At 43.7% G+C, this 26,408-nt stretch overlaps 2 protein-coding genes across 8 annotated transcripts in view; one reads left to right on the forward strand and one right to left on the reverse strand.

Annotated features, from left to right (window-relative positions):
- Positions 1-42: 42 nt before the first annotated feature.
- Positions 43-21,426, reverse strand: LOC135496341 (E3 ubiquitin-protein ligase SMURF1-like). 5 transcript variants are annotated; one of them, XM_064785651.1, is made up of 18 exons: positions 21,301-21,426; positions 19,472-19,510; positions 16,172-16,280; positions 14,395-14,528; positions 9,437-9,599; positions 8,981-9,064; positions 8,392-8,777; positions 7,994-8,078; positions 7,576-7,740; positions 7,060-7,240; positions 6,678-6,781; positions 6,363-6,477; positions 5,937-6,115; positions 5,567-5,704; positions 4,515-4,635; positions 4,119-4,320; positions 2,884-2,959; positions 43-2,657 (listed from the first exon to the last, which is right to left on the reverse strand). In XM_064785651.1, exons 1-18 carry the CDS (start codon positions 21,350-21,352, stop codon positions 2,558-2,560), a joined length of 2,433 nt encoding a protein of 810 aa, XP_064641721.1. In that variant the 5' UTR covers positions 21,353-21,426; the 3' UTR covers positions 43-2,557. The 5 variants fall into 5 exon arrangements, with proteins under 5 accessions (XP_064641721.1, XP_064641706.1, XP_064641699.1 ...); XM_064785636.1 differs by having other exon boundaries at positions 2,884-2,968; XM_064785629.1 differs by having other exon boundaries at positions 19,460-19,510.
- A 2,048-nt stretch (positions 21,427-23,474) lies between these two features.
- Positions 23,475-26,408, forward strand: part of LOC135496369 (bifunctional 3'-phosphoadenosine 5'-phosphosulfate synthase-like) — a 33,132-nt gene continuing 30,198 nt past the window's right edge. The window contains exons 1-2 of one of the 3 annotated variants that reach the window (XM_064785710.1): positions 23,475-23,568; positions 26,060-26,077. In XM_064785710.1, the coding sequence (XP_064641780.1) occupies positions 23,527-23,568; positions 26,060-26,077 (60 nt within the window). In that variant the 5' untranslated portion in view covers positions 23,475-23,526. Of the gene's footprint in view, positions 23,569-25,650; positions 25,755-26,059; positions 26,078-26,408 lie in introns of those variants that run through there. The other 2 variants (XM_064785720.1, XM_064785729.1) reach the window with 2 other exon arrangements.

The raw sequence follows: 26,408 nt of genomic DNA on the forward strand, positions 1-26,408 counted from the left end.
GCTTCTCCAGTCAAGATGGAATGACTAAAGCCAAACAACATGTTAGACTCAGTAACCAAAATGCCAATTTAATTGTCATCTTCACTTAAAATGATTTTGTACAAATTCTACAGGACTGGCTACATGCCTATTTACAATGCAATTACAAAGTGACCCACAAGGTCTTATTAAATACACAGACATATTTTACAAAAGATCCAAGAAAATCATTCAAATGACAAAAAACAGGAGAATATTGCGTGTTTTCTTACAAGGTCGGATGTTCCACTTCTGCATTACTCATTTAACGAGGGCACCCAATAAAATATCAGGCATTTACAAGTTCAGCACTGAATTTCGCTGCTCTCGATTAGAATTTTCCTTGAAACAGAGCAGTCACGTAGCTTTACATTTTATCAAAGTTTTCATTCAACTCTCTCATCCACTCAGTAAACAAGCATAGAAACTCTGCAATAGCTTCGGACATCATGTGACTGGTTCAGAGATTTGGTAAAGGACATGTACAGTACACGATAGAGTTCATAACACAATCAATATGTCACAAAAAATCAAGAAAAAAAAATAAATGAGATTCATAAATAATGCTTCACAAGAATTCTTTAGACCTATACACAGAGACATTCTGTTTTTCTCTACTCATCCCCCCTCTGTCGCATTCAGATGCTACCAGATTACATCATTTCCTAAAGCATTGTTTTGATATAAACATAATAAATGCAAAGTGGATGAAGAGTGAATGGTGAATCCCAGAGCTCCATAATCAACTGGAAAGTAATGACACATGGTCAAGCAACTGCAGCTTGGTGAGTATGACAAGCCAGACTCTCCAGTCACAGTACCCAACCTGGTTGAGTGTTGGACGCTTGGTTCATGAACAACATCTTCTGCCCAGGGATACAACATGTGGTTAGATGACTTTCACTAAGATATGCTATCTCACCAGAACTTGAAGCAGACTCTGATAGCCTAGCCCTGGGATTCATCTGTATGTTACAATATTATTGAAAGTAATAAAATTATTTCAAACAAACTTGAAGCAGCCACATTCTTCACTGAATCATTGTACCAAACCCATCCTAACTACCACAGCTTGGCATGAACAGGAATAGGACAGCCCTTCCCACCTTATCTGCCACAGCTCAATGTGAATGGAACTGCCTCAACCACCCCGGCAAGCTACAATGGCTCAGTGTGAATAGAACTGCCTCACCCACCCGAGCTACCACAAACTATAGACTGGCCCAGCAATCTGTAAATGCCCCCCCCCCCAAATGTGTCCGGGTTGGCAGCTCTGTACCAAGGCTCCGGGTTGGCAGCTCTGTACCAAGGCTCCGGGTAGGCAGCTCTGTACCAAGGCTCAGTATGAACATGAATAGCACCCTCACATAAACAATATCAAGCTAGAGCTAGCTTCATTTGATGAGAGCCAAAGGCCAAATCAATCACTTGGCATTTTGGCTACCTTTAACTTGATCAGAAACAAATAGTACAAGTTATTATACATTATAAGAGCAGCATGTTTTATCATGAAATTCTTTTCTATGGATCGAAGCTGACTTCGCTGAGTTCCAGGAAAGGAACTTTCGCACGGAACTGCCAGTGAAATCAGCCTGAATCCTTACAAATAACTCACACAGCGCCCCTCTCAAAACATTCACATCTTAAATAATAAATACAAAAATTGCATGGAGTTCTATGACCAAGCCAGGCAAGTCACTGGACTTTAAGAACACCTCCTATGTTTCATCAGTAATGTCTATAGTGATAGCGGGACAAATGAGGGCAAACATTCTATCCACCACGAGTTCTCCTCAACTCTGATGAGAACAACATGGCTGGAGAGCCTCACATGGCACCATTCTATTCAAGATTCCTTTCAACTTGTCTCTATTATGCCATCATTCCTAATTATACATAGTATCTTGGCGACATACCTAGCTAGAAAGGCTAGAAATGACTGTGATGACCCTCACATATTTTGAGCAAATGGTGGAGAATACTTCAATATGATTCTAGAAGATGCTACATCACACATGATATTATTCTGAAGAATATCTACAACCAGAACACAGCACTTACAAAGTGAATCTACATGTCAGCAGATGCCATTTCCCCCAGACAAGTCATGAGCAGGATGGATCAGATCAACCACAGTATATCAACGTGAATACACGCAGCTAAAGCAAGCTATCACTGTCCGCATCAGTTGAGCAGCTAAGACGCCCCTTATCTAAAATGTAGAACAAGTCTTGGAACGTAGCAAAGATAAACAGTCCATATTCACAGATTTTCCTATTTTCGTCTCTCAAGTCTTTGAACCACTAAACCGATAAACCACTCCATGGTGATTTAACCAGCCAGATTTGTGGGTATTTCCACATCAAGAACCCTTAACAACCAGATTTTTGTTACACAGCTTGAGGCCAGTGAACCCGACAAGTCCAGGACAACATCCAGTCAGCCACACTCCCAACAAGAACTGCCTTGATCCTTGGGCCGAGTGCTAACAGGCTTTATACAATCACGTGATAACATCCTTTCAACAAGTTGGCTTTGCTCATTCGACAGCGAAGCCACACGTTTCCTCCACAGCACATGTGAGTTTCTCCATCATCTTGTCAAAGTCTTCATAGGGTGGGATATCAATGCGATTGAAGCTGGAAATGGAATCAAATTTATCGTAAGATTTATACTGAATACATTTCAGCTTGTTTGAAGTGGAGGGAGTTGTCGCCGAAAAGGACTTGAATCTTTGCTATTGATTCATGTGGTCAAAGGCTCAATATATGAAAATAGAGTTGATCTGATGACGCTCAATGTTCCTCAGAAATGTTGTCAAAGTGAGTGAGGGTTGTGTGTCGAGATGGTTGACGTTCCACTTACCACGTGTGAGCTTTGGGTAAGTTAGCCGTGCTGATGTCCACCTGGTGGATGGTGAAGAGTCTCGGTCCTGCTGCACCTGTTGACCCTAGAACAACAATGAAAACAGCATACGCCTAAACAAACACACAAACTAAAAGCTCACAAAAGAGGCCAAGCAAAATAAAGGCTCAAGAAGGCAGCCTGAAGCAATGTCTCTGGGGAGAAAATGGTGTCTGTGTGACAGAATATGACCTTCCACCTTGAGGACAAGCTGCTGTAGATTGTGGATAGGATTATCCTCCCCAGTTACTAAAAGAAATGAGGTCATTTCACCCAATAAACAACAAACATACTCACACACTTTCATACAGCCATCCAACAAACTGTCCACTTTATAAACTTTAATACCGCCCTGCATTTGACTTGACACACTTCGCATCTACTCAAAAACTTTCGGGGACAATTGGAAAGATCCAACATCCAAAATAGCACCAATGCAGATCAAGTTGAATGCAGCACAGTAAGTTTATGAAGTAGACACAGCGAGCGTTGACTGGCTGTCAAGAAATGGGTGAGAGTGTTTGCAGTTTCAAAAGCAGAAGAACCACAATTCTTTTAGAAACTGTGGGCTAGGACAGCTTCAGGCTGACTTTAGAAACTGTGGGCTAGGACAGCTTCAGGCTGACTTTAGAAACTGTGGGTCAGGACAGCTTCAGGCTGACTTTCAATAGCCAACATAAACAACAGCGAATAAACAGAATTTGCTCTAGTAGTGAATAACAAAACAGAAATTACATCAACAGCTGGATGGGCAGGGATGATGGTCATGCAGTTACTAACTGATGATGCAAACTACGTTTCCCGAGGTTTTCAAGGCATGAGTTCATGCTGGAGGACAAAGCAAACCAGCGTCCCCTGCTGACAAGAGGAGGTACTGTGGGGGCACGGGGATGAGGCATACAACAATACTCCAGCATGCAGTTACACAACAACCTGCACTACACAGTGGAACAAATATCAACATTCTGTTGGCTTATAGTGAACAAGTCTTTCCTTGCTAACATTAGCCAGTACTACTAGATAGCTGCATCATCACAGAACATGGATCATGATGTCCACTTTACAGTTAACTTTCTAATATCATTTAATTTTACACTAGACTTCAAGAACCAAGATGAAGTGTTAGGCAGCCGAGGGTGAGATCCAGGAAACCTCGAGGTGTGTGTCTCTAGGATCCACCCTGGTTGACCACATACCCTGCAATGCTTTGAATCCCTGTAATGGAACTCGTGAACTCCCCGTCACAAACTGTAGCAGTCTCGCTCGCTTCTCCTGGTCAAAGTCATCTACTGCTTTCCAGAACCACTTCACAATGTTACTGTCTGGTGTGCAGTGCTTTAATCGTGTGTGAGCCTTCCAGTCATCAATATCTATTTTACCTAGGCCACCAATCATCAACTGAAAAAGGGAAGATTAATATGCAGACCATGGCTCACATCAACAACAGCAACTAGTCAACTTCAAAGGGGTACTGGCATGTTACAGAAGGGAAGGGCATCCACTACGGCCTTGCAGTGGGATTCACATCTGATCCAGACTAATGCTCCTGGAAGGAATCTTGCTTGATGCCTAGAACGTTACCATGAACCTACCTCGAGTTCCCGCTCATCAAATGGCCGGAGTAGATGTTGTGGTATCAGCTCATTGAAACCTTTCTGCAACGCAAGGAACTGCGCTTCTATGCCTCGCATAAACCGCCAGTTTACATATAACCTGAAATAGACAACCACATTATTGTATCATTCTCTTAGATTCCTATGATGATACATACACTGCTGAAACAACAGAGTCTCAGGGTGCTCAAGTCCACAGCTCTCAGAGTTCTATAACCTGCCTACTTGGTCCACAGCTCTCAGAGTTCTATAACCTGCCTGCTTGGTCCACAGCTCTCAGAGTTCTATAACCTGCCTGCTTGGTCCACAGCTCTCAGAGTTCTATAACCTGCCTGCTTGGTCCACAGCTCTCAGAGTTCTATAACCTGCCTGCTTGGTCCACAGCTCTCAGAGTTCTATAACCTGCCTGCTTGGTCCACAGCTCTCAGAGTTCTATAACCTGCCTGCTTGGTCCACAGCTCTCAGAGTTCTATAACCTGCCTGCTTGGTCCACAGCTCTCAGAGTTCTATAACCTGCCTGCTTGGTCCATAGCTCTCAGAGTTCTATAACCTGCCTGCTTGGTCCACAGCTCTCAGAGTTCTATAACCTGCCTGCTTGGTCCACAGCTCTCAGAGTTCTATAACCTGCCTGCTTGGTCCATAGCTCTCAGAGTTCTATAACCTGCCTACTTGGTCCACAGCTCTCAGAGTTCTATAACCTGCCTGCTTGGTCCACAGCTCTCAGAGTTCTATAACCTGCCTGCTTGGTCCACAGCTCTCAGAGTTCTATAACCTGCCTGCTTGGTCCACAGCTCTCAGAGTTCTATAACCTGCCTGCTTGGTCCACAGCTCTCAGAGTTCTATAACCTGCCTGCTTGGCAAGAGAACAAGAGGAGAAGCTGATGCACAAGGAAATGAGTTTACAATCGGCTTCACCATAATCTATCCTGCCTCAAGATGCCACAAAAATGACAGCAAAAAGGCAGGCAGAGTCAGTGAAACTACAACCTTTCATCCAACATCACCAAGAAGAGGGAGAACATATGACTTACTTTACATATTCCTTCTTGTTGTCTTCAGAGACATTGATATCTTTGCCTCCTGGTTTCAGCTCGAGTTGTTTCAGCTCTCCAAATGCTTCATGTTCCACACTAAACGTATTGTGAATCACATCGGTAATATCATTTTCTCTGAAAGTAGAACCGACCTGATGAGTTATCTTCACATGTGCAATGAGAAGTGCATACTTCTCTTAGGATTCTGGAGGATGCAGTCCCAACCAACACAGCCCTCTCTTTTAGAGGGGTGACAGTACTGCCCTCTGGCAACACTGCTGCCATCAACACACACAAGTGAAAATTACCAGCCAATTTGTTTCTCCTTTTTGTAATAGCATTTCAATCTGTCACCTCGGGTACTTACAGCATCCAAACTAAACTCCTATGAAGCTCAGGATCGACATTCTCAATGTCGTCGAGCGCTATAGGTTTAGCCAGCAGTTGTTTGTAAAAAGGCATGGTGAATCCACCATCGATGTAGTGACCGTGGAATATGGCACTTCCCATCACTCTTCCAACAAAATGGAAGTAAGACAGATGTTCCTGCAAAGACAACAAAGGGAAGTGTAATCAGTTCCAGCCTTGCACAAGCGGATGCCTCTCAGGCGAAGTCCCTGGCAGCCACGGCCGTTTGACTATTAAACTCGGTTTCCCTGGTGCCATATCTTCAGCAAGAATCAACCTCTTGTCAAGGTTTCTATCTTTTGCACAACTGTTTCACCAAGTCAGCAGCGACCTCTTATCTTGCGGTCACATCCTCGTAGGTAATGCTGTTGGTTATCTCACTTACCGGATTCACTCCCGAATTTGCATTGATTTGTAGCGTGTATATATCATCCCTCGAGTACTGGAAGAGGCCATAGTAAGGGTTGAGCATTTCATGAGATAACAGGTACAGCCATTCCCTGGAACAAACACAAGCAATCATTAGATATGGTGTATTGGTTGTCATGTCCGATATCCTCATACCCTGTCACTCCACCTCGATGAAGACAAGACACCTGTTTCCCGTGAAGCTCATCTCGCCAACTTGGACTGACTGGTTCCACTCAAAGCTTATGCTGGAGTGGTCAGGACTCCAACATCACTTCATGAAGATACTAACCTAGCCACGCCTCCATAATCCAGACCTTCCTCTCCACGGAACTTTACCATCAATCTTTTCCGCAAATCCTTTGGCCGCATTTTCATAACCTGACGATAAGATTCCTGAAGAAGAGACGAAGATTATAAAAGACAAATCAAGTTGCATCAAGTGTACTTTTAGTTTAGCAAAATCCCAAAATGAGTGCAGTGACTGAATTGTGCAACCGCTGGTAAACCTGCAGTCAGCCCTTTCAAAAGCAACGAATTTACCCCTGCTGAAGGAAATCATTTTGTCTATGAAGTTAAAGGGACTGGAAACATGTAAGTTGGCCATCATGGCCTCTTTACTGGGCGAGTATGACATAGTCATCCAGCAGCATGTCTCCACCTGGATCACTTACTTCAAATATTTCCTCTCTTGATACCTCTATCCTACAATGGCCAGACTGCGGCTGTAACGTTTGAAGTTCTTGGCGTAAGATTTTCATTTTTTGAACTAAGTCTCGTTTATACTTGGGAGCGGGTGACTCATTTTCTTTATCATGGTTGTTACTCATGTGTATATTCCTAGAGTTGTTTGTGCTGAAGGAGAGACAAATATCCAAATCACTAACGAGCATTTAGCACAAGTTTCTTGTTCCAAGCAAAGTCGACCTGATCCTGCCATTTCAGATGTCAATGCTGTACTCACCGGCCTCCAAGTGCCTGGTGTAGACAGACATGCTTGACTCTCCTCACATTCAACACAGCTGTACCTTTATGCCACCAATTCACCCAATACTGATCAGAATATGATGTCTACGAGCCAATGATATGAACTTCATCTTTTTAGAGTTGGAATTGCAAAATTTGACGATAGACAGGTTTCCTTCTGCAATCGCCTCAGCACCAATGAGAGGTGAATGAGCCCAACTTACCACAGTCGCCGTAATACGTCAGGATTAATTGACAATCGGGGATCGGTAAACTGTGTTGTTCGGTTATTGTGATCAACATAGTATATACGGTTATTAGCCGTATACCGCGTCTCCCAGCCAGATGGTAATGGACCTATGTCTGCCTCGGGGACATTCGCTACATCCCTGAAACCACAAAATGAAAGACTCACTCTCATGTGACGCACTTGACATCCTATTAATCTCAAGTGCCTCTAAATTAGTCAAATGTTTTATCTACAATACCACCTTACAATTGAAATATGTCACATCTAACATATGGATGGCCAACAGACCGAATTACAAGCACAAACTGACATCTCATATGTCTGTATTCAGGTATAGAAACTACTGGTTGTTCACAATGGGACTCCGTGTCTCTGACAGCAATCATACATACCTAGGTACGCGGGGGTCATGCCACGTACTAATACCAGTTTGTGAGTGGAGGAAATAAACCTGCCCTTGTTGCGTCGTTCTTTGTTCTGAAAAGATGAAGCATATTATGCGACTGGTTGTAGTGGCATCAAATATATGTTGTAGATGGAAGAGAAGCTATGCTAATACCACTCAAACCAACTAGCCATACAGAGGGCCACGTCAGCCCACTCACTATAGGCAAGGAGGAATCGGTCAAGCTATGCTAATACCACTCAAACCAATTAGCCCTACAGAGGGCCACGTCAGCCCACTCACTATAGGCAAGGAGGAATCGGTCAAGCTATGCTAATAGCACTTCAGAGGTCAAACCAACTAGCTCATATTGAAAGTGATACTAAGCTGAGAGACTCTACTCACCATATCCGTCAGGCAGCTCAATCGCTTGATGTAATTGTGACCGATTTAAATAATTCCTATGTCGTGTTGATCTTCGCCTCCGATCTCCTTCCCTTTGCATCCCAGCACCACTACCACCACCTGAGTGACCAACACTAGAACTCATGTTCATATCCGGCGTATGACTAGTACTGTTACTCGGACTAACGTTCACATTATCCCGTTCCGGCGTACTACACGTTGTCGTTGTTGTTGTTGGCGGTGTGACGTTTGAATTACTAGTCGTTTGATTCTCTCTGAGGCTATGCAGTCTTTGGTTGGCACTAAGCCGTTGGGCAGTGGTCGCCCCCGTGCTGTGAGATAGTGAGCTAGATCCTTGTCTCTCATTGATGAACTCAATAGCAGGCCTGAAAAAAACATGGAAATGCCATGACCTTGGTGAACAAAGGAAACAAGTATTTCTCCGTAGCTCACTTGTTAGTTGAACATGCTTTGGTTTGTTAGAGTCTCAGACGGCGCAAGCATCCGTGCAGTTGAGATGACATCTCCTATCTACAGCAATAAACCAATGAGATGGAGAGAACATGTGGCACTCTTCTCCTCTACTCACCGTGTCGGCCTATCCCATTGTGTTGTTCTAGTAATATGGTTGACATAATGAATCCTACCAGCGGCCGTCCGTCGCTCCTCCCAACTGTAAGACCAAGGCAAGAGGTGTTTTTAAAAGCAGGAGGAACAAACAATAAGGCAGGGACTACCCCTCAGGTACATGGATCTCTTCATTTAAAGAGGGAGGTGGTCATCGTCCCTTGTTATACAGGCCTGGGTCCAGCTCTATGTCTGACGAATTAAGCATCTTATCTGGACATGGTTCAACAACAGTCATTAGCCCTGTTCTGCTGGGCTTAAAGTTCTTCCTTCTCATTAAATTGTCAACCTTATTACCCCTCTCCCCCATCATTTACTATCTTTCTTGTGTGACTACGACTGAATACGGGTCACAATGCCTTCAATGATGATGATGATGATGATGATCTTCTACACCAGATGGAGCCCTGATGCTTACCCTTCAGGTAACTCATTAGGATCTCTAGTTATGGCATCAGAGACATCATTGACAGACGGCCCAATCCCCGATCCTCTATCACGTGATATGAGACTGATCACAATCTGTCCTCGTACGGTCTCACCTTCCACGGGGTTCTTCTTCTGGAGGTCAAGACGCTGAACTGCAACATGGAAACAGATACTACTATAGAAGCTGTGATTCGAGCAGACGGCTCATTAGCCAACACGACATAACAGCCACTATAACAACTTCCAAAGATCATGAAAACATGTTCCAAAAGGTAGCACTTGTTGGCTGAAATAGTCAAATGCACCAAAGTGTGAGATTTATGTATAAACTTGAGTAGTACTAGTAGAAGTTTGCCACCAAAGACAATGCATTTTTCAATTATTTCACAAAACAAGGCCGAACCTGTCTTATCAATTGACATCAAAAACCATTATCCACCAGTCCTCAAATGGCATCGACTTCTTCAAAAAGAAAACTTTGTGAGTATTTGAAATTGATCCTGTCAGTTGACAGGGTAGGACATCGTGGCTTGTCATGAACAAGCCTGTTTGTGTGCCGCAAGTTTTGACATCAGAGCCACCCTACATTCTTCTGCCGATGGAGTCCATGCTGACTTTCAAATAGTTGCTGATCATGGCTCATGTGGTCAGACACACATTACAGCATGCCTCCACACAAACATGATTTGTCATAATTATTATCAGAGCAGGTCACAGAATTACAACCTTTGATTTGGTTGTCTGGTCTGTACTGAATGATAGAGAGGTCAGGCTGAATCTGCCCAGTCAGCTGCCTGGCCTATGTAACCTAGATCATAGGCCTGCCTGGTCTATGCAACCTAGATCATAGGCCTGCCTGGTCTATGCAACCTAGATCATAGGCCTGCCTGGTCTATGTAACCTAGATCATAGGCCTGCCTGGTCTATGCAACCTAGATCGTAGGCCTGCCTGGTCTATGCAACCTAGATCGTAGGCCTGCCTGGTCTATGCAACCTAGATCGTGGGCCTGCCTGGTCTATGCAACCTAGATCGTAGGCCTGCCTGGTCTATGCAACCTAGATCGTAGGCCTGCCTGGTCTATGCAACCTAGATCATAGGCCTGCCTGGTCTATGCAACCTAGATCATAGGCCTGCCTGGTTTATGCAACCTAGATCATAGGCCTGCCTGGTCTATGCAACCTAGATCATAGGCCTGCCTGGTCTATGCAACCTAGATCGTAGGCCTGCCTGGTCTATGCAACCTAGATCGTAGGCCTGCCTGGTCTATGCAACCTAGATCATAGGCCTGCCTGGTCTATGCAACCTAGATCATAGGCCTGCCTGGTCTATGCAACCTAGATCGTAGGCCTGCCTGGTCTATGCAACCTAGATCATAGGCCTGCCTGGTCTATGCAACCTAGATCATAGGCCTGCCTGGTCTATGCAACCTAGATCGTAGGCTTGCCTGGTCTATGCAACCTAGATCATAGGCCTGCCTGGTCTATGCAACCTAGATCGTAGACCTGCCTGGTCTATGCAACCCAGATCGTAGGCCTGCCTGGTCTATGCAACCTAGATCATAGGCCTGCCTGGTCTATGCAACCTAGATCATAGGCCTGCCTGGTCTATGCAACCTAGATCGTAGACCTGCCTGGTCTATGCAACCTAGATCATAGGCCTGCCTGGTCTATGCAACCTAGATCATAGGCCTGCCTGGTCTATGCAACCTAGATCATAGGCCTGCCTGGTCTATGCAACCTAGATCGTAGACCTGCCTGGTCTATGCAACCTAGATCATAGGCCTGCCTGGTCTATGCAACCTAGATCATAGGCCTGCCTGGTCTATGCAACCTAGATCGTAGGCCTGCCTGGTCTATGCAACCTAGATCGTAGGCCTGCCTGGTCTATGCAACCTAGATCGTAGGCCTGCCTGGTCTATGCAACCTAGATCATAGGCCTGCCTGGTCTATACAACCTAGATCGTAGGCCTGCCTGGTCTATGCAGCCTAGATCATAGGCCTGCCTGGTCTATGCAACCTAGATCGTAGACCTGCCTGATCTATGCAACCTGGATGGAAGGCTACATGTACATGTAATGATACAGATAGGGCTATTAATGTAGCTGCCTCTGAGGACAACAAGTTACCATTTCAGGAATAACAGTACACGTGGATTGGTAGACCACACCCTCAACACTGTACAATGTATATACATGTAATACATGTACCATATGACAATTATATTCAGAACAATGCTGACAATGACTCAACTAGACACTCAATACAGAACTAACATGTACCACTAGTTACACATAGTATCACTCCAGTTCACAACTGAAATGAGGGAAAATACCCGACTCAGAAACCAAACTCAGAAGTTCTCAGTCTGCATTGAAAAAAGGAGATGGTCATGCGACGAGCTCTCTCGGCTTCACCAAACTTGAGTGGCCAGATCACGCTTTATTCATTGTTATCAATCAAAAATAGACGTCTGAGCCAAGATTCATAGATTTGACCAAAAAGGAACCCATTTTCAGATTAGCATGTAGGCCTGTGTCAACTCTGGCCTTTAGTTCACTGTATAATCTATCATTGGCATTATGCTGTTTTATACACCTCCACATAAGCTTAGAATGTGTTATTCAACATATTCAATGCTGCATGTACATGCAGAATGTAAGTAGACTATTGGATCAAACATAAATAGATGGCAGCCTCGAGACATGAAATGACAACAGTCTGTCCACATGGTTAGTATTCAGTGGAGTCCTTGGCTGTGTCGTCAGAATATGATTAGTAAACATGTCAGATGATTTATTCTGCATGCACAAAATCAATTGCATTTTTTATTGAGCATTGCGTTCTGACAATGCATATCCACCATCAAATTGATTGTATGAACGGAAAAATATAAATGACATCAAGTGGAGAATGTGGTGAACAAAGGCTGGTGACTTTCCAGACTCGTAATTGCTAAATATTGAAGTGATCACGGTATTGTATTACCATACCATCCAGAAATAATTGGTTTTGCAAGCAGGCCTGACACTGAAATGTCTCTACACCAAGTATGGCCTGACTGCAGACATATTCAACACAACTGTGAGCCTCCAGGAAGGGATACGAGCCATTGAAGTGGACCAAAGATCAACATCCAACATGCACTGGTCATATAACATTACATAAGTAGTTCACACTAAATCATGTCTGAAAGATTCATCAAGCCACTAGATGCATCACATGAATGTCCTGAGGATAGGCGAATCGAGGAAGCCATAGGCTATAGCATCATACACAACTAACCCATGACTGATACATTCTCCAGCTTCTCAAGCTCCAGGATCACACAGAGAGTTACAGACACACAACAGATAAGAGGCTGCCTGAGCCAAAGAAAACCTTAAGCCTGCACCACACGGTGAAAATTTGCGTGATGCAAGTGACACGCGTGCATGTTGCGACAGGCAAATTCTCACTGTGTGGGGTCGTTTTTTGCTGCGTATCTTCCCTCGCGAGTCGAGACGCAGCCGATCTAGCATGTTTGATATTTTCTCGACACGCGAGGAAGTTAATCACCGTGTGGGGGCTACCTGCAGCAATGTTGCGCGAGTTCGACGAATCACAACAAGCAGATCGGTCACATGATTTATAGGTCAGTCACATGATACCAAAATGGCAGCGCCCGGGAACTGTCAAATCCTATGAGAAGTATTATGGACCAAGAAGACCAAATTGCCCTTATTCTCCTGCTGTTACTCCATCTGTTCCTCGACCCGCACTCTGTGGAACTGGCGATACTTCATGGGGTCCTCCTCCCGCAATTCAGTAATTAGATTTGCATAGGCCCCCTTATCCTCTCTTCTCTGAATCCATGGCCTTGTCCAAAGACTACGGTCCACGCGGCGCCGCCTCCGCCGCCGCCTCCGACGGAGTAACAGCAGGAGAATAAGGGCAATTTGGTCTTCTTGGTCCATAATACTTCTCATAGGATTTGACAGTTCCCGGGCGCTGCCATTTTGGTATCATGTGACCTACCTATAAATCATGTGACCGATCTGCTTGTTGTGATTCGTCGAACTCGCGCAACATTGCTGCAGGTAGCCCCCACACGGTGATTAACTTCCTCGCGTGTCGAGAAAATATCAAACATGCTAGATCGGCTGCGTCTCGACACGCGAGGAAGATACGCAGCAAAAAACGACCCCACACAGTGAGAATTTGCCTGTCGCAACGTGCACGCGTGTCACTTGCATCACGCAAATTTCACCGTGTGGTGCGGGCTTTACCATTCACTTTACATCATCAACTCAAGATACCTGACTTTCTTCACCGATTCAGATAAAAACATGGATTCATTTTCATGGCAACTGCTCATGTTTTGGTGTAAATCTATCCTAATGACCCTGTATTGTACCCAACTAAGTCACATATGAGGCCAGGTCATACTCTCTAAAATGGGTCTTTGCTCATTTCAGTGACCAGACTGTTCATCACCAGGGGCAACCATTTCAACCAACATCGTGCATCTCTGGCAGGAACGCCTTCATTCCCAATCACAGACTGGGAAGACTGACCATATGTACCCGTCTCTTTACCACACTGTAGACTGCACTGTCTAATTCTATTGATCTCAGATTTGGAACCAAGCAGATGTCTCCATGCTCGCCAGCAGACGCTATTCATGACAGTGCTAATGTGCGAAGAACTAGTTGGGGTTATAGTATCAGTAGAAAGCCGACACCACAAATAGAATATTGAGACATCAGCTCGGTCCCATAGTACTGCTCCAAAATAAACTGTGTTAACAGGTTTAAGCCAATTGAGAGGCACCGTTTCTACATAGGCCTCTTTGCAGGTGAAATAGGTTTTCTGTCCAGGCCTCCACGACTGGCGTAAACCCACTGATACAGTATGAAGACGGTGCAAAGAAAGAGGCAACATATGAGATAAAGAGTTAATGATACGTACAGCCGGTGTCCTTGAGCCGCTGGATGGCATTTGACATAATACGCACACATCCTAGGAAGCCAGCACCTTGTTTCTTATGGATCTTCTTGTGGTTCCACACGCTGATCGTGACAGAATCCTTCTGCCCAACGTACCTGAAACCATGCAACGTATCATCTCATCAAATATGAATCAATACATGTAGGTCTGGTATACATGGTGATGCAAAAGTAGCATCTCAGACTCAGACATCCGAGCAGAATGTAGAATGTCTATGTCTTGGTGATCACTCATAGGGTAAGTTGTGACGATGTGATCTACCGAGTTTCACTTTAGTTTGAAGTTTCAAGGTGGAAGGAAGAGCGATGAAACATGCCCCATCAGTGATCCATCCCATGCCAATGCCACAACTGACAACCAGACATCAAGATTTGTGTTTTTTCCTCATCAGTGAAGAGCTTGTGGTGCATGATGAGACATGGAACACACAGAATCTCACGTGACTCATTTTCAATAACATTGTACTTTGTAAGGAGAACTGGTTGCATGGTGGACCATGACTGGTGCTATCCATTTGCAAGAAGAGATTCAGACGACCAAAGCCAAAACAAACAGGTCTTTTAGTTTTAAAAACGTTTTTTTTAATAAATTCTCATGTTAGCTTGAGACAAGTCTCAACCTATCCCCTGCCCTCTCCAATTCCCACATCAGTCGGAATATGCAGCAATCTATTTACAAATGTATACAAGTTTAAGGGCATTTCGAATCTCTCCTCCCAGCAGCACATCCCACTCACTCGTATCCCCACACATCTCCTTCACCCAAAGGAGAGCTTGAACCCCAGAGATATTCCAGTGTCAGCATACTTGGGGTCAAAAACACCGCCATTCAAGCAAGCAGCAGACAAAGCCAATCACAAAGAAATCTGCCAACACGACCAGGAGCGGAATAGATGAATATCAATATCATTGTTCTTTTAACAATGACAAGTGATGCGGGTGAAACTTCGGTGAATGTTGACGATGATGATGAAGTTCAAGGTGACTGAATACAGGATGTCTTGGAACATTACTTTTTTTAAACACCTTTCAGAAATTTTTCGATAACGTTATTTTCATAATGGGCAGGACAACACAATTCTAGTGAAAACTGAACCAAAAGCACCCAGTGCTGAAAATTCTACAAGCACGCTTGGTTCATCAAGATTACAGTTGATTTTCTCTATCTCAACTGTCAACTTTCCATAAATGGCCCTGGCCTTGTGTCTGAAGGTTTTGACTGACCTTGTTGCACTATAACAGCACAGTGCTATACAGACACCTAGTCTATCAATTATACATGAAATGTTATTATTGGTCGGTGTAGTTCATCAATTGAGAATACAAGACAGTCTGACATGATGTTATGCAGCACAACAAGGGCAATTTGGACTGAATCATTGCTAAAGATATCTCCTTGTTTTATTCCTTTTGAAACATTTTGTAATCCACATGATCAAATAAATCTCATTTCACATGCCTGGGAACACGCCTACATTCTACGCCTCTAAAATCACACAGACCACTCTGACAACGTTTCTGACCCTGGTAAATATGCTACGGGCGTGGTGGGGGTTGATTCATCACACTGATGTTGGTTCTTTCATAGCGAGTCAGAGTTAAGGGCTTTGAGTAGAAGACACATCTTGGTCTGTATAAGAAAGTGCTGTCAAAGTGTCCATCATCATTCTTTTAGGCCAGCCCCACTTCCTCATACCTCAAGAAATATACTAGATCTAGAATGCCTCTAAAATACTTACAAATCATAATGCTGATTCCACTTGGGGTCGAGTGTGTTCTTACATGTCTCCGTCGAATGGCATTGGCCAGAGCCATCAACGCTGATCTTGCAGAATGGGTCAGGGAGACCTGGAACGAGAAAGTCATATGAGAACAACATAGGAAATACACATCCAGGCAACGAGGATTGTCTTCATCAAATACACACTACATTTGTACATGTATATGTGATCCTGTCCAGAAAGTTCTCGTGTGAACATTCATGTAACATGTGTTGTCATCAGACTACATGTATGTAAGATGTGTTGTCATCAAACTACATGTATGTAACATGTGTTGTCATCAAACTACATGTATGTAAGATGTGTTGTCATCAGACTACATGTATGTAACATGTGTTGTCATCAGACTACATGTATGTAACATGTGTTGTCATCAGCTACATGTATGTAACATGTGTTGTCATCAGCTACATGTATGTAACATGTGTTGTCATCAGACTACATGTATGTAACATGTGTTGTCATCAGACTACATGTATGTAACATGTGTTGTCATCAGCTACATGTATGTAACATGTGTTGTCATCAGCTACATGTATGTAACATGTGTTGTCATCAGACTACATGTATGTAACGTGTTGTCATCAGACTACATGTATGTAACATGTGTTGTCATCAGACTACATGTATGTAACATGTGTTGTCATCAGACTATGTGTTGTCATCAGACTACATGTATGTAACATGTGTTGTCATCAGACTACATGTATGTAACATGTGTTGTCATCAGACTACATGTATGTAACATGTGTTGTCATCAGACTACATGTATGTAACATGTGTTGTCATCAGACTACATGTATGTAACATGTGTTGTCATCAGACTACATGTATGTAACATGTGTTGTCATCAGACTACATGTATGTAACATGTGTTGTCATCAGACTACATGTATGTAACATGTGTTGTCATCAGACTACATGTATGTAACATGTGTTGTCATCAGCTACATGTAAGATGTGTTGTCATCATTCAGACTACAAGTATGTTATAACCTGTGTGTTAGGAAATGACGTTTAGTGGAAGAACACTTAACGACTAAAAAGGGTGCGACCCATTTCAAAGCGACTTGGATAATAGACGCCCCCCCCTCCCTCCCCCCCTGACAAGACAATATTATATACCTACCTGTAATTACAAAAGATCTACCTCTGGCATTATATGCTGTGCGAGTTTCACCCGAATCATCCATTACTGAACGAGATCACAGATAGTGACCGTATCACAAGAAGCAAGACGAGCTCCGAATTATTTGTACACACAAGTAACCATGAGACGAAAGTGACAGTTTGACTGCCAACTATTGATGACAACCAATACATCTATCTGGGGTAAATATGACGTCATCAAGCAATGATAAGATACCAGAGTATCATCAATGACGACATAAACTTGACCTACAAACCAGTGTCAATATCGACATCAAGAAGATTGAACCAATCAAAGTTGCTGACCTGTGGTTGTGATACAGTCTCAAGTAAAGCATGTAAAGTGGAGCTCAGGTGAATCAATCACAACCTAAACAACCTAAACAAGTGTCATTATATCACACAGTGGGCTGGCGGTGTCATTATATCACACAGTGGGCTGGCGGTGTCATTATATCACACAGTGGGCTGGCGGTGTCATTATATCACACAGTGGGCTGGCGGTGTCATTATATCACACAGTGGGCTGGCGGTGTCATTATATCACACAGTGGGCTGGCGGTGTCATTATATCACACAGTGGGCTGGCGGTGTCATTATATCACACAGTGGGCTGGCGGTGTCATTATATCACACAGTGGGCTGGCGGTGTCATTATATCACACAGTGGGCTGGCGGTGTCATTATATCACAGAGTGGGCTGGCGGTGTCATTATATCACACCATGAGCATGACACCGATAGCACTGTGAAGCTCTTACAACCAAATCAGTTTAATAGCAATCTACTTGGATTTAGATTTGGAGCATGTGTTAAGAATCTCTACTGAGGGTAAGTGAATCATCCGGCCAGATATGTAGAGGGAAGTAAAGAGTAGCCTGTTTCCTGGTGTAAACTAGGCTACATGTTACTCCTCAAAGTAGTTTCATCTGGATGACTATGAGTAACATAAAAACAAACAGACTGGAATTCCTACATGACGTTGGTGAAACTAGTGTTCAGCACTGACGAATGTAACTGAACCTCAGTCGGACATTTTGCTTATTGAATGTGTCTCTTCTTAGCCTTGGTCAACATGTACCCAGACATGTCTGATTCCATACAGCAAAGAAAAACTTCCTCAGATAACAGAAAATTGCTGTCCCTGTTTCATCTTTGCTTTCTACATGCGGGCAAATTTGGAGAATTCTTACCCTAGTCTTATTTTTTACTTAGGATTTCTTTTTTTCAGATCCTCGCAGGAGGAAAGTAGATTCCAAATGTCAGTTGAATCACCTCCATCTAAACACATGTCATAACAAGCCCAACGAGAAATCAATAAGAGCATTCTGCAAGACTCAACATGGCAGAAGCTAACACTAGTAAATGTGCCTTGTATTTTATACTCAAGGTATTCATAGTAATAAATAGTTCAGGTAGATTTATGAGTGGATCGAAAAGCAAGGAGCTACTTTTCCTCTGGCTGAATACTACAATGTTTGCAACTGGAATTCCAAACTTTTTGCTTTGTTGCAGAGAGGAATTGATGATGAACCAATACTCTGTCACTCTCATCATCCAAACGCCCAAATGGAGAACATCCTATAGTTTCACCTTTGTAGTAAGACCACTTATGAAGTTGACACAAAGACCCCGCCAAAACATGGCATCATGACCATCAGATAAATTGGTGTTGCAAAACCATTGCCATAATGCCAATCCAAATTCAACTTGCTCAATGGCATTGAACATGTCGCATGACCATGCAGAAACGGTCTTAGATCTGTGGAATCAGCTGAGTATCAAATGGGTGAACACAGAGCCAGAGGAAGCACTCCTGGAATTCCCATTGTATTATTGTTGGTGTTAATGAACACAAATTGTGCCTTTATTGAAAATTCAAAGTTAATTGAAAACCTAACAAAATATGCATTGACATTGTAACAGAAATAAATACTATGTGATAGACAACACCAACATACAACATTTGAGACTAACTCAAAACACGTGGCAAAGGACAAAGCTACGATAGAAAGCGCAGTCACACGCTGAAAGTGCTACTAAACAATAGGCCTTTTATGCAACTTTACAAGCTTGGCCTGGCATAAATTGTACATACTTTTATACTTACGAAAAAAATCCTTTTTGGCCAGATTCTTTGCACACAAAACTGAAACAAGAAATCAGGAAATGTCATTAGACATTAAGATTTATGTGAAGTATAGAACTTCCAACACCAAATATGAGGGTACAAATGTCGGCCTCAAACTCTAACCACTGGTACCTAGCAGTGGTAAAGTAGCAGGCAGATTATCAAATCCTCTTTTTCACATTGTGGAATGAATAAAGCCAGGTGAAGATGAATACTCCCAAGTACAATGTACATCAACTGACGATGAAAATGATGTGGAGAAGAAGAGGAATTAGCAAGGTGAAACTTGGCAGGTGCTACTGTATCACTGGTAACCTTCCACGTCCAGCACCTGTAGTACTGTACAACATAACAACCAGATACAACAACTAGTCTACCAGTTCTGGGCTTTTCTCCGGTTCGAAGTAGGCCATCACATTACCATGTAGCGCTAAGAATATCATTCACCACGTCTATTCAATTCAGTGAATTCACACCCTCAATGAAAGTTGATGATTCCTGCATGCGCTCTGCTCATTCAGCTATACTCAAGTACATCAGACCTTCTCTTGCAATAGAAGTCAACTAAGGCAAGAGTAACAAGGCTAGGATGAGGCTCAGGAAACCATCTGTTGACTTCATGATTTTCATGCCCCCCCCCCTAAAAAATATCATGTCCTGGCCAATTATCAGACAAACTGCTCCGTCTAGAGGTTTTGGTTCCTTTTGACTGAGAGGGGGGGGGGAGGGGGGAGGTGACAGCTCTTACCATGTAACAGTAAAAACTTATGTCAGAAGACAATAACATCACAAGAACCGGAGCAGGCATGATGAGATTGAGAGTGGTCAAGACTTAAAAACATGAAACCACCTTTTTGTGCCCAAACTTACACTACAGAGCCCAGTGGAGTAATCCACATGCATAGCAGATTCTGACCAAAAAAAGATTGGCAAAAAACTTAACTCTCATGTCTGTAGGGCTAGGAGGGTGTTTATTTCAATATAGGGCCTATGTATTAGGTAGCAAGGTTTATAGAGCAGGTTAAGTAATCTGAAATAACTTCCCCAAACTGGCCAAAGGTAATTAACACCAAAAAATTTAAATTGTGGCTGCCATTTTGTTGAAATATTCACACGGACGGCTTTGCAATTACTCCATCACATTTATGCCTGAATGATCTTTGATTTTTGCATTGTGTTTTATTTTTAAGATTCTTCACATCTGGCTTTAGAAACTACCTGATCCCATTCACTGTCATTGTTGAAAATGTATCGCTACGTCAGCTTTTACACGATGGCACTCAAGCTATATTGTAACGGTATCTGCATGGACCATGTGTCCATGGTCAATCGATGTCACAGTCTGATCTACCGTCCAAAGCCGGTGACGGTCCATCATCAATTATGCCGCGGATGCCCCTGCTCTGGAGTGGACATGACATTTCAACAAGCTTAGTATAGGCCTAGGAGTCTTAGACTTAGGACTAAGAACTAGAAGTACTAGGACGTCGTATGTAAGGTAGTTAGAATATAGGGTAAGACTCACAACCGACCGACCGACAGACAGAGTCAGAGGGCTTGCATTTCGCAGAACATTTTATGGTGCGAAGTCTCCAAGACAATGCTGAAGGACAATAACAATAACATGAACACAATGCACGAGATTTTTACTTTCATCACTGACATAGAACAGTGAGTCAAACTGCATGGCGGCCATCTTGGATTGCGAAGACTGGGAACTTGCGACAAATCTTTCAATTTTCAATGTGATTTCCTCTCATCCCGGTCAACTCAGGTTCGGGTTCCCCAGCTATATTTCAAAAACTTACCCGTTAGTCTTATTCTCATGTACCCATTTCGGCTATTTTCCTGACTAGCCATTATAATACCACTCTGAATACAAGTTATCGCCTTTCATTCTGCATTATAATGAACAATACCAATCTCCAGCAAATCGTCGAACTCCTATTCTGACTCTGGTAATCGTTGACTTCCGGGTGTATGAATTTACAGACTGTTAACTTTCTTTATGATCTGTGTTTCGCCGAAGCAAATATAGTTCAAAATATATTGCTCAAATTTCACAAATTTCACAAGCTGCATGAATCTATTCAAACAGACTTGACACATTATTCAATTAAAGAGTTTGAAAAATCCAATATATGAGGCATACCTATGTTGTAGCTTTTAGTTCTACGGGATAATTTGGGGTTTATCGGCGGAAAGGATCTTCTTGAACACTACCACAATAGCTTGCCGCAGAGCTGGTAAATGGAGAATGCGATAATATATGACGTCATTCTGGTTCCGGTTATCGCACCGTCATCTGGTGTAACCGTTTGAAATACCCATTGGAAAATTACACTATTGTCAGTCTGCAGCTCGCCACGTTATGAAATGCATTCAGGCGGATTACTGAAGGCTTTGTTCACAACATATCAGGACATAGGCACAACCATGGCAAACAAACAAACAAACAAACAGAAACAAAGACAAAGCTTCTCCACCGTGTTGACAGCATGGTGAGAGAGATGAGACAGTCACAACCAGGCCGAATCAGTCTTGGCTTCTCCACCGTGTTGACAGCATGGTGAGAGAGATGAAACGGTCACAACCAGGCCAAATCAGTCTTGGCTTCTCCACCGTTTGACAGCATGGTGAGAGAGATGAGACGGTCACAACCAGGCCAAATCAGTCTTGTTGGCTGCTCTGCCAAGTTGTCAACATGGTGAGAGAGATGAGACGGTCACAACCAGGCCAAATCAGTCTTGGCGGCTTCTCCACCATGTTGACAGCATGGTGAGAGAGATGAGACGGTCACAACCAGGCCAAATCAGTCTTGTTGGCTGCTCTGCCAAGTTGTCAACATGGTGAGAGAGATGAGACGGTCACAACTAGGCCAAATCAGTCTTGGCTTCTCCACCGTGTTGACAACATGGTGAGAGAGATGAGATGGTCACAACCAAGCCAAATCAGTCTTGGCTTCTCCACCGTGTTGACAGCATAGTGAGAGACATGAGACGGTCACAACCAGGCCAAATCAGTCTTGGCTTCTCCACCGTGTTGACAGCATGGTGAGAGAGATGAGACGGTCACAACCAGGCCAAATCAGTCTTGGCTTCTCCACCGTGTTGACAGCATGGTGAGAGAGATGAGACCGTCACAGCCAGGCCAAATCAATCCTGGCTTCTTCACCATGTTGACAGCATGGTGAGAGAGATGAGATGGTCACAGCCAGGCCGAATCAGTCTTGGCTTCTCCACCGTGTTGACAGCATGGTGAGAGAGATGAGACGGTCACAATTTACCAGGCCAGGTTTAAAGCACAAATATCAGGAATATCATATGAAAAGAATCATTTAATTCATTAATTTTCAAATCTATGAGAAATTTCTTTGATAAACCAATAGGCTGTACTATTACTATGACATCTTCTCTGATACACTCCTAAATATCACTACAATAGAAGAAATGTCAAAATGTCCAAAGTGTAAACTGTGGGAAATTTTAAACGTTTTTTAAATACGTGTATATCCTGACCCCAACTATCTTGGACCATCACACTCGTTCCCCCGAAGTGGTGTCTCACCGCTTAAAGGGATTTGGGCCATATTTTCCCTAAAAGAGCTTCTCTTCATTGGGTTGCTGCTCTGAGGGTTCTGCGACTCTTTACACTGGGCTAGGAAATTCTTCAAGGCCTAACTCTGGTCCCCGAAGTTGCTGTTAGGCTGCTTGTAGGGGGATTTCTGCTCAGGCATCATGCTGGAGCATTTTAACCCCCCCCCCCTCAATAAGTCCTTCTGTGATGCCCAATAAACAACATTGGTTCTAGTTCTTTAATTTGCCGCTAGGGTTCCGTCGTTGGATCGCATTTCTCGTAAAGATGGGCAACCTCGAGCCAAGGAATACCAGCGCGCACGGTATTGACAGTCCATCCACTGCATGCACGGCACGCCTCGGGTAAATCAACTTGGCCTCCTCGACCCTTCGCTGCGCGGCGGATTGGGTCGAGGTTACCTGGACGAGGTTTTCGATTTTCGGTGTTATCTACAAAAAATGGACGATATATACGAACACGAATCAAAGCGTCTAAAGTCAGTAAGTAGGCCTACCTCTGAGTCTGATATAATCAAAATGTAACGTTTGAGAAAGTGATTGGTTATTGTGTAGTTCACAAAGGAGTGGACGATAAATAACAACGATGAGTACTTCGCTACTAGCCTAGCCTGGACGACAGGGTGTATCAAGAAAAAGAGCAATTCTAACTTCAGCCCGAATTAACCCTTTCCTGACTCTTGTCCTTTCTCACCTAACCTGTAGCATATAGTATTACCAACAACAACATCAGCACATCACATGCACCGTAGAGATGATGATCCGTAGAGATGATGATGTCATTGAACTAACCGTAACCCTACCGGCCTACCTAACCTAGGCTAGTCCTATATAGGGGCCTTCAAGGCCTCAGCTCCGCTCCCTGACGACAGTAGTCAGCTGTGTCCAGTCAGCTGTTTCCTGTATAGCCTACACTGGAGACAGCAAGCAAGTCCAGGCGATTGTCTGACGACAGTAGTCAACCTTGTCGTCAGCTGTTTCCTATAGCCTACAATGGAGACCGCAAGCAAGTCCAGGCGATTGTCTGACGACAGTAGTCAACCTTGTCGTCAGCTGTTTCCTATAGCCTACAATGGAGACCGCAAGCAAGTCCAGGCGATTGTCTGACGACAGTAGTCAACCTTGTCGTCAGCTGTTTCCTATAGCCTACAATGGAGACAGCAAGCAAGTCCAGGCGATTGTCTGACGACAGTAGTCAACCTTGTCGTCAGCTGTTTCCTATAGCCTACAATGGAGACCGCAAGCAAGTCCAGGCGATTGTCTGACGACAGTAGTCAACCTTGTCGTCAGCTGTTTCCTATAGCCTACAATGGAGACCGCAAGCAAGTCCAGGCGATTGTCTGACGACAGTAGTCAACCTTGTCGTCAGCTGTTTCCTGTATAGCCTACAATGGAGACCGCAAGCAAGTCCAGGCGATTGTCTGACGACAGTAGTCAACCTTGTCGTCAGCTGTTTCCTGTATAGCCTACACTGGAGACAGCAAGCAAGTCCAGGTGATTGTCTGACGACAGTAGTCAACCTTGTCGTCAGCTGTTTCCTGTATAGCCTACAATGGAGACCGCAAGCAAGTCCAGGTGATTGTCTGACGACAGTAGTCAACCTTGTCGTCAGCTGTTTCCTATAGCCTACAATGGAGACCGCAAGCAAGTCCAGGCGATTGTCTGACGACAGTAGTCAACCTTGTCGTCAGCTGTTTCCTGTATAGCCTACAATGGAGACCGCAAGCAAGTCCAGGCATGGCATTGTGTCATAATAACTGCACTACGGCATTGTGTCATAATAACTGCACAACGGCATTGTGTCATAATAACTGCACTGCGACATTGTGTCATAATAACTGCACTATGGCATTGTGTCATAATAACTGCACTACGGCATTGTGTATTGGTGGATTTTTATTGAATCAGACCACAAGTAATTACAAACGGTGTACCCCTTTAAACACCAAGTTGACAATGAAAAAAGGCCTGTGGAGCCAATCATTTGAAGTTTGAGCCTGTGAATGGGGCATTGACAACTCAGTTAGACCTTGAACAACAGTGTGCTTCAATATAAAGGGCTTAGTGGGAAGGTTATTTACATTTTAAAAACTTCATTCCTTGCCTAAAGTTCAATCATGAAGGCAGATGAGATAGGAGCGTATTTTCAATAAGGTATACACCTTTCCAGAAATGGGACGCCGAGTGTCTGAAATAGTGATGTCGTAAGGGGAAACTAGGCCTTATGGTGGAGGGACAAAGGAGATAGTCATGGTTGACCAACACAATTGAATGCCTTTGATGACGGACAAGGGGGAAAAAGTTAGTTCCAATGCAAACCACCAATTTCGGGGTGCATGTATATATTGATCTTTCCTGTTGTTGGCCACACCAGACATGCCAGAGCGACCTCCTGCCGCTCCAACATTGTTGTTAGTGTGTGACATGAGGTAATGTTGGATCACATCTCTTCATAATGGGCGTCTATGCCATGTATGGCTTATCATCATGGTCAATGCCATTCTCATTAGAGGGCAGCTAGCCAGGTGTGATCTACTGCTGTGCTGTTCAGCTCGCTTGGAGACATCAGTGCTGCTCTCTCCTCAATTGATTGTCTTACGTGTCAGTTGGTGTCTTTGTTTTATACGAGAGACATGGACGGTGTCATCAAGTACCAAGGTGGATCACCAGTATGTTCATAGACACTCTTTAGCCGGTTTTAGTGCATCTGTTTCCTGGTCTTTTGTACAGACGCCCTTCAAACGCCTATAGCGTGGAAACAGTTTATCAATTTGTATCAATTTGTACAACTGTTATTTTCATGGCCATCTCAGAATCAGCCAATGATTTCATCGTAATGTTTCCAAGTTTGGCAAACTCAATATCCAGACACTCTCAACAAACGAGATCTCAAACAAATGTGCACGAGAGTCAGAATGCATCAGAAGCATGAGGTTTTATCATCGTTTCATGAGTTTTATTTTCCATTAAACAGGATAACGGCAAGGGACTGGTAAGTACAATATATTGCAGAAGTTGGAACGCTTTAAACATTTCGCTTCATCATTTTGATTTGACCGTTTTTCCGCACACGGCAGTTCCTTCCATTGACCTGTTGGACCGGTTGTCTAATAGACCCTTTTACACCAAGCGGAGGAAGTCATTGCGGGCACAAACAAACAAGCAGCAAAGAAAAGACTGCATGGTCGCACACCACATGATCTTTTGTTCGTTGTGCCTATATTTAGGTTTGTTTGTGCCCGCAATGCCTTCCTCTTCCTGGCGTGAGGGCCTCTATGCCCTCTATGCCCCTTGTCAAACTCCTTTCCCTCACTCACACTCAC

The sequence above is a fragment of the Lineus longissimus genome, chromosome 1 (genome assembly GCF_910592395.1).
Source record: "Lineus longissimus chromosome 1, tnLinLong1.2, whole genome shotgun sequence".
Taxonomy (NCBI): domain Eukaryota; kingdom Metazoa; phylum Nemertea; class Pilidiophora; order Heteronemertea; family Lineidae; genus Lineus; species Lineus longissimus.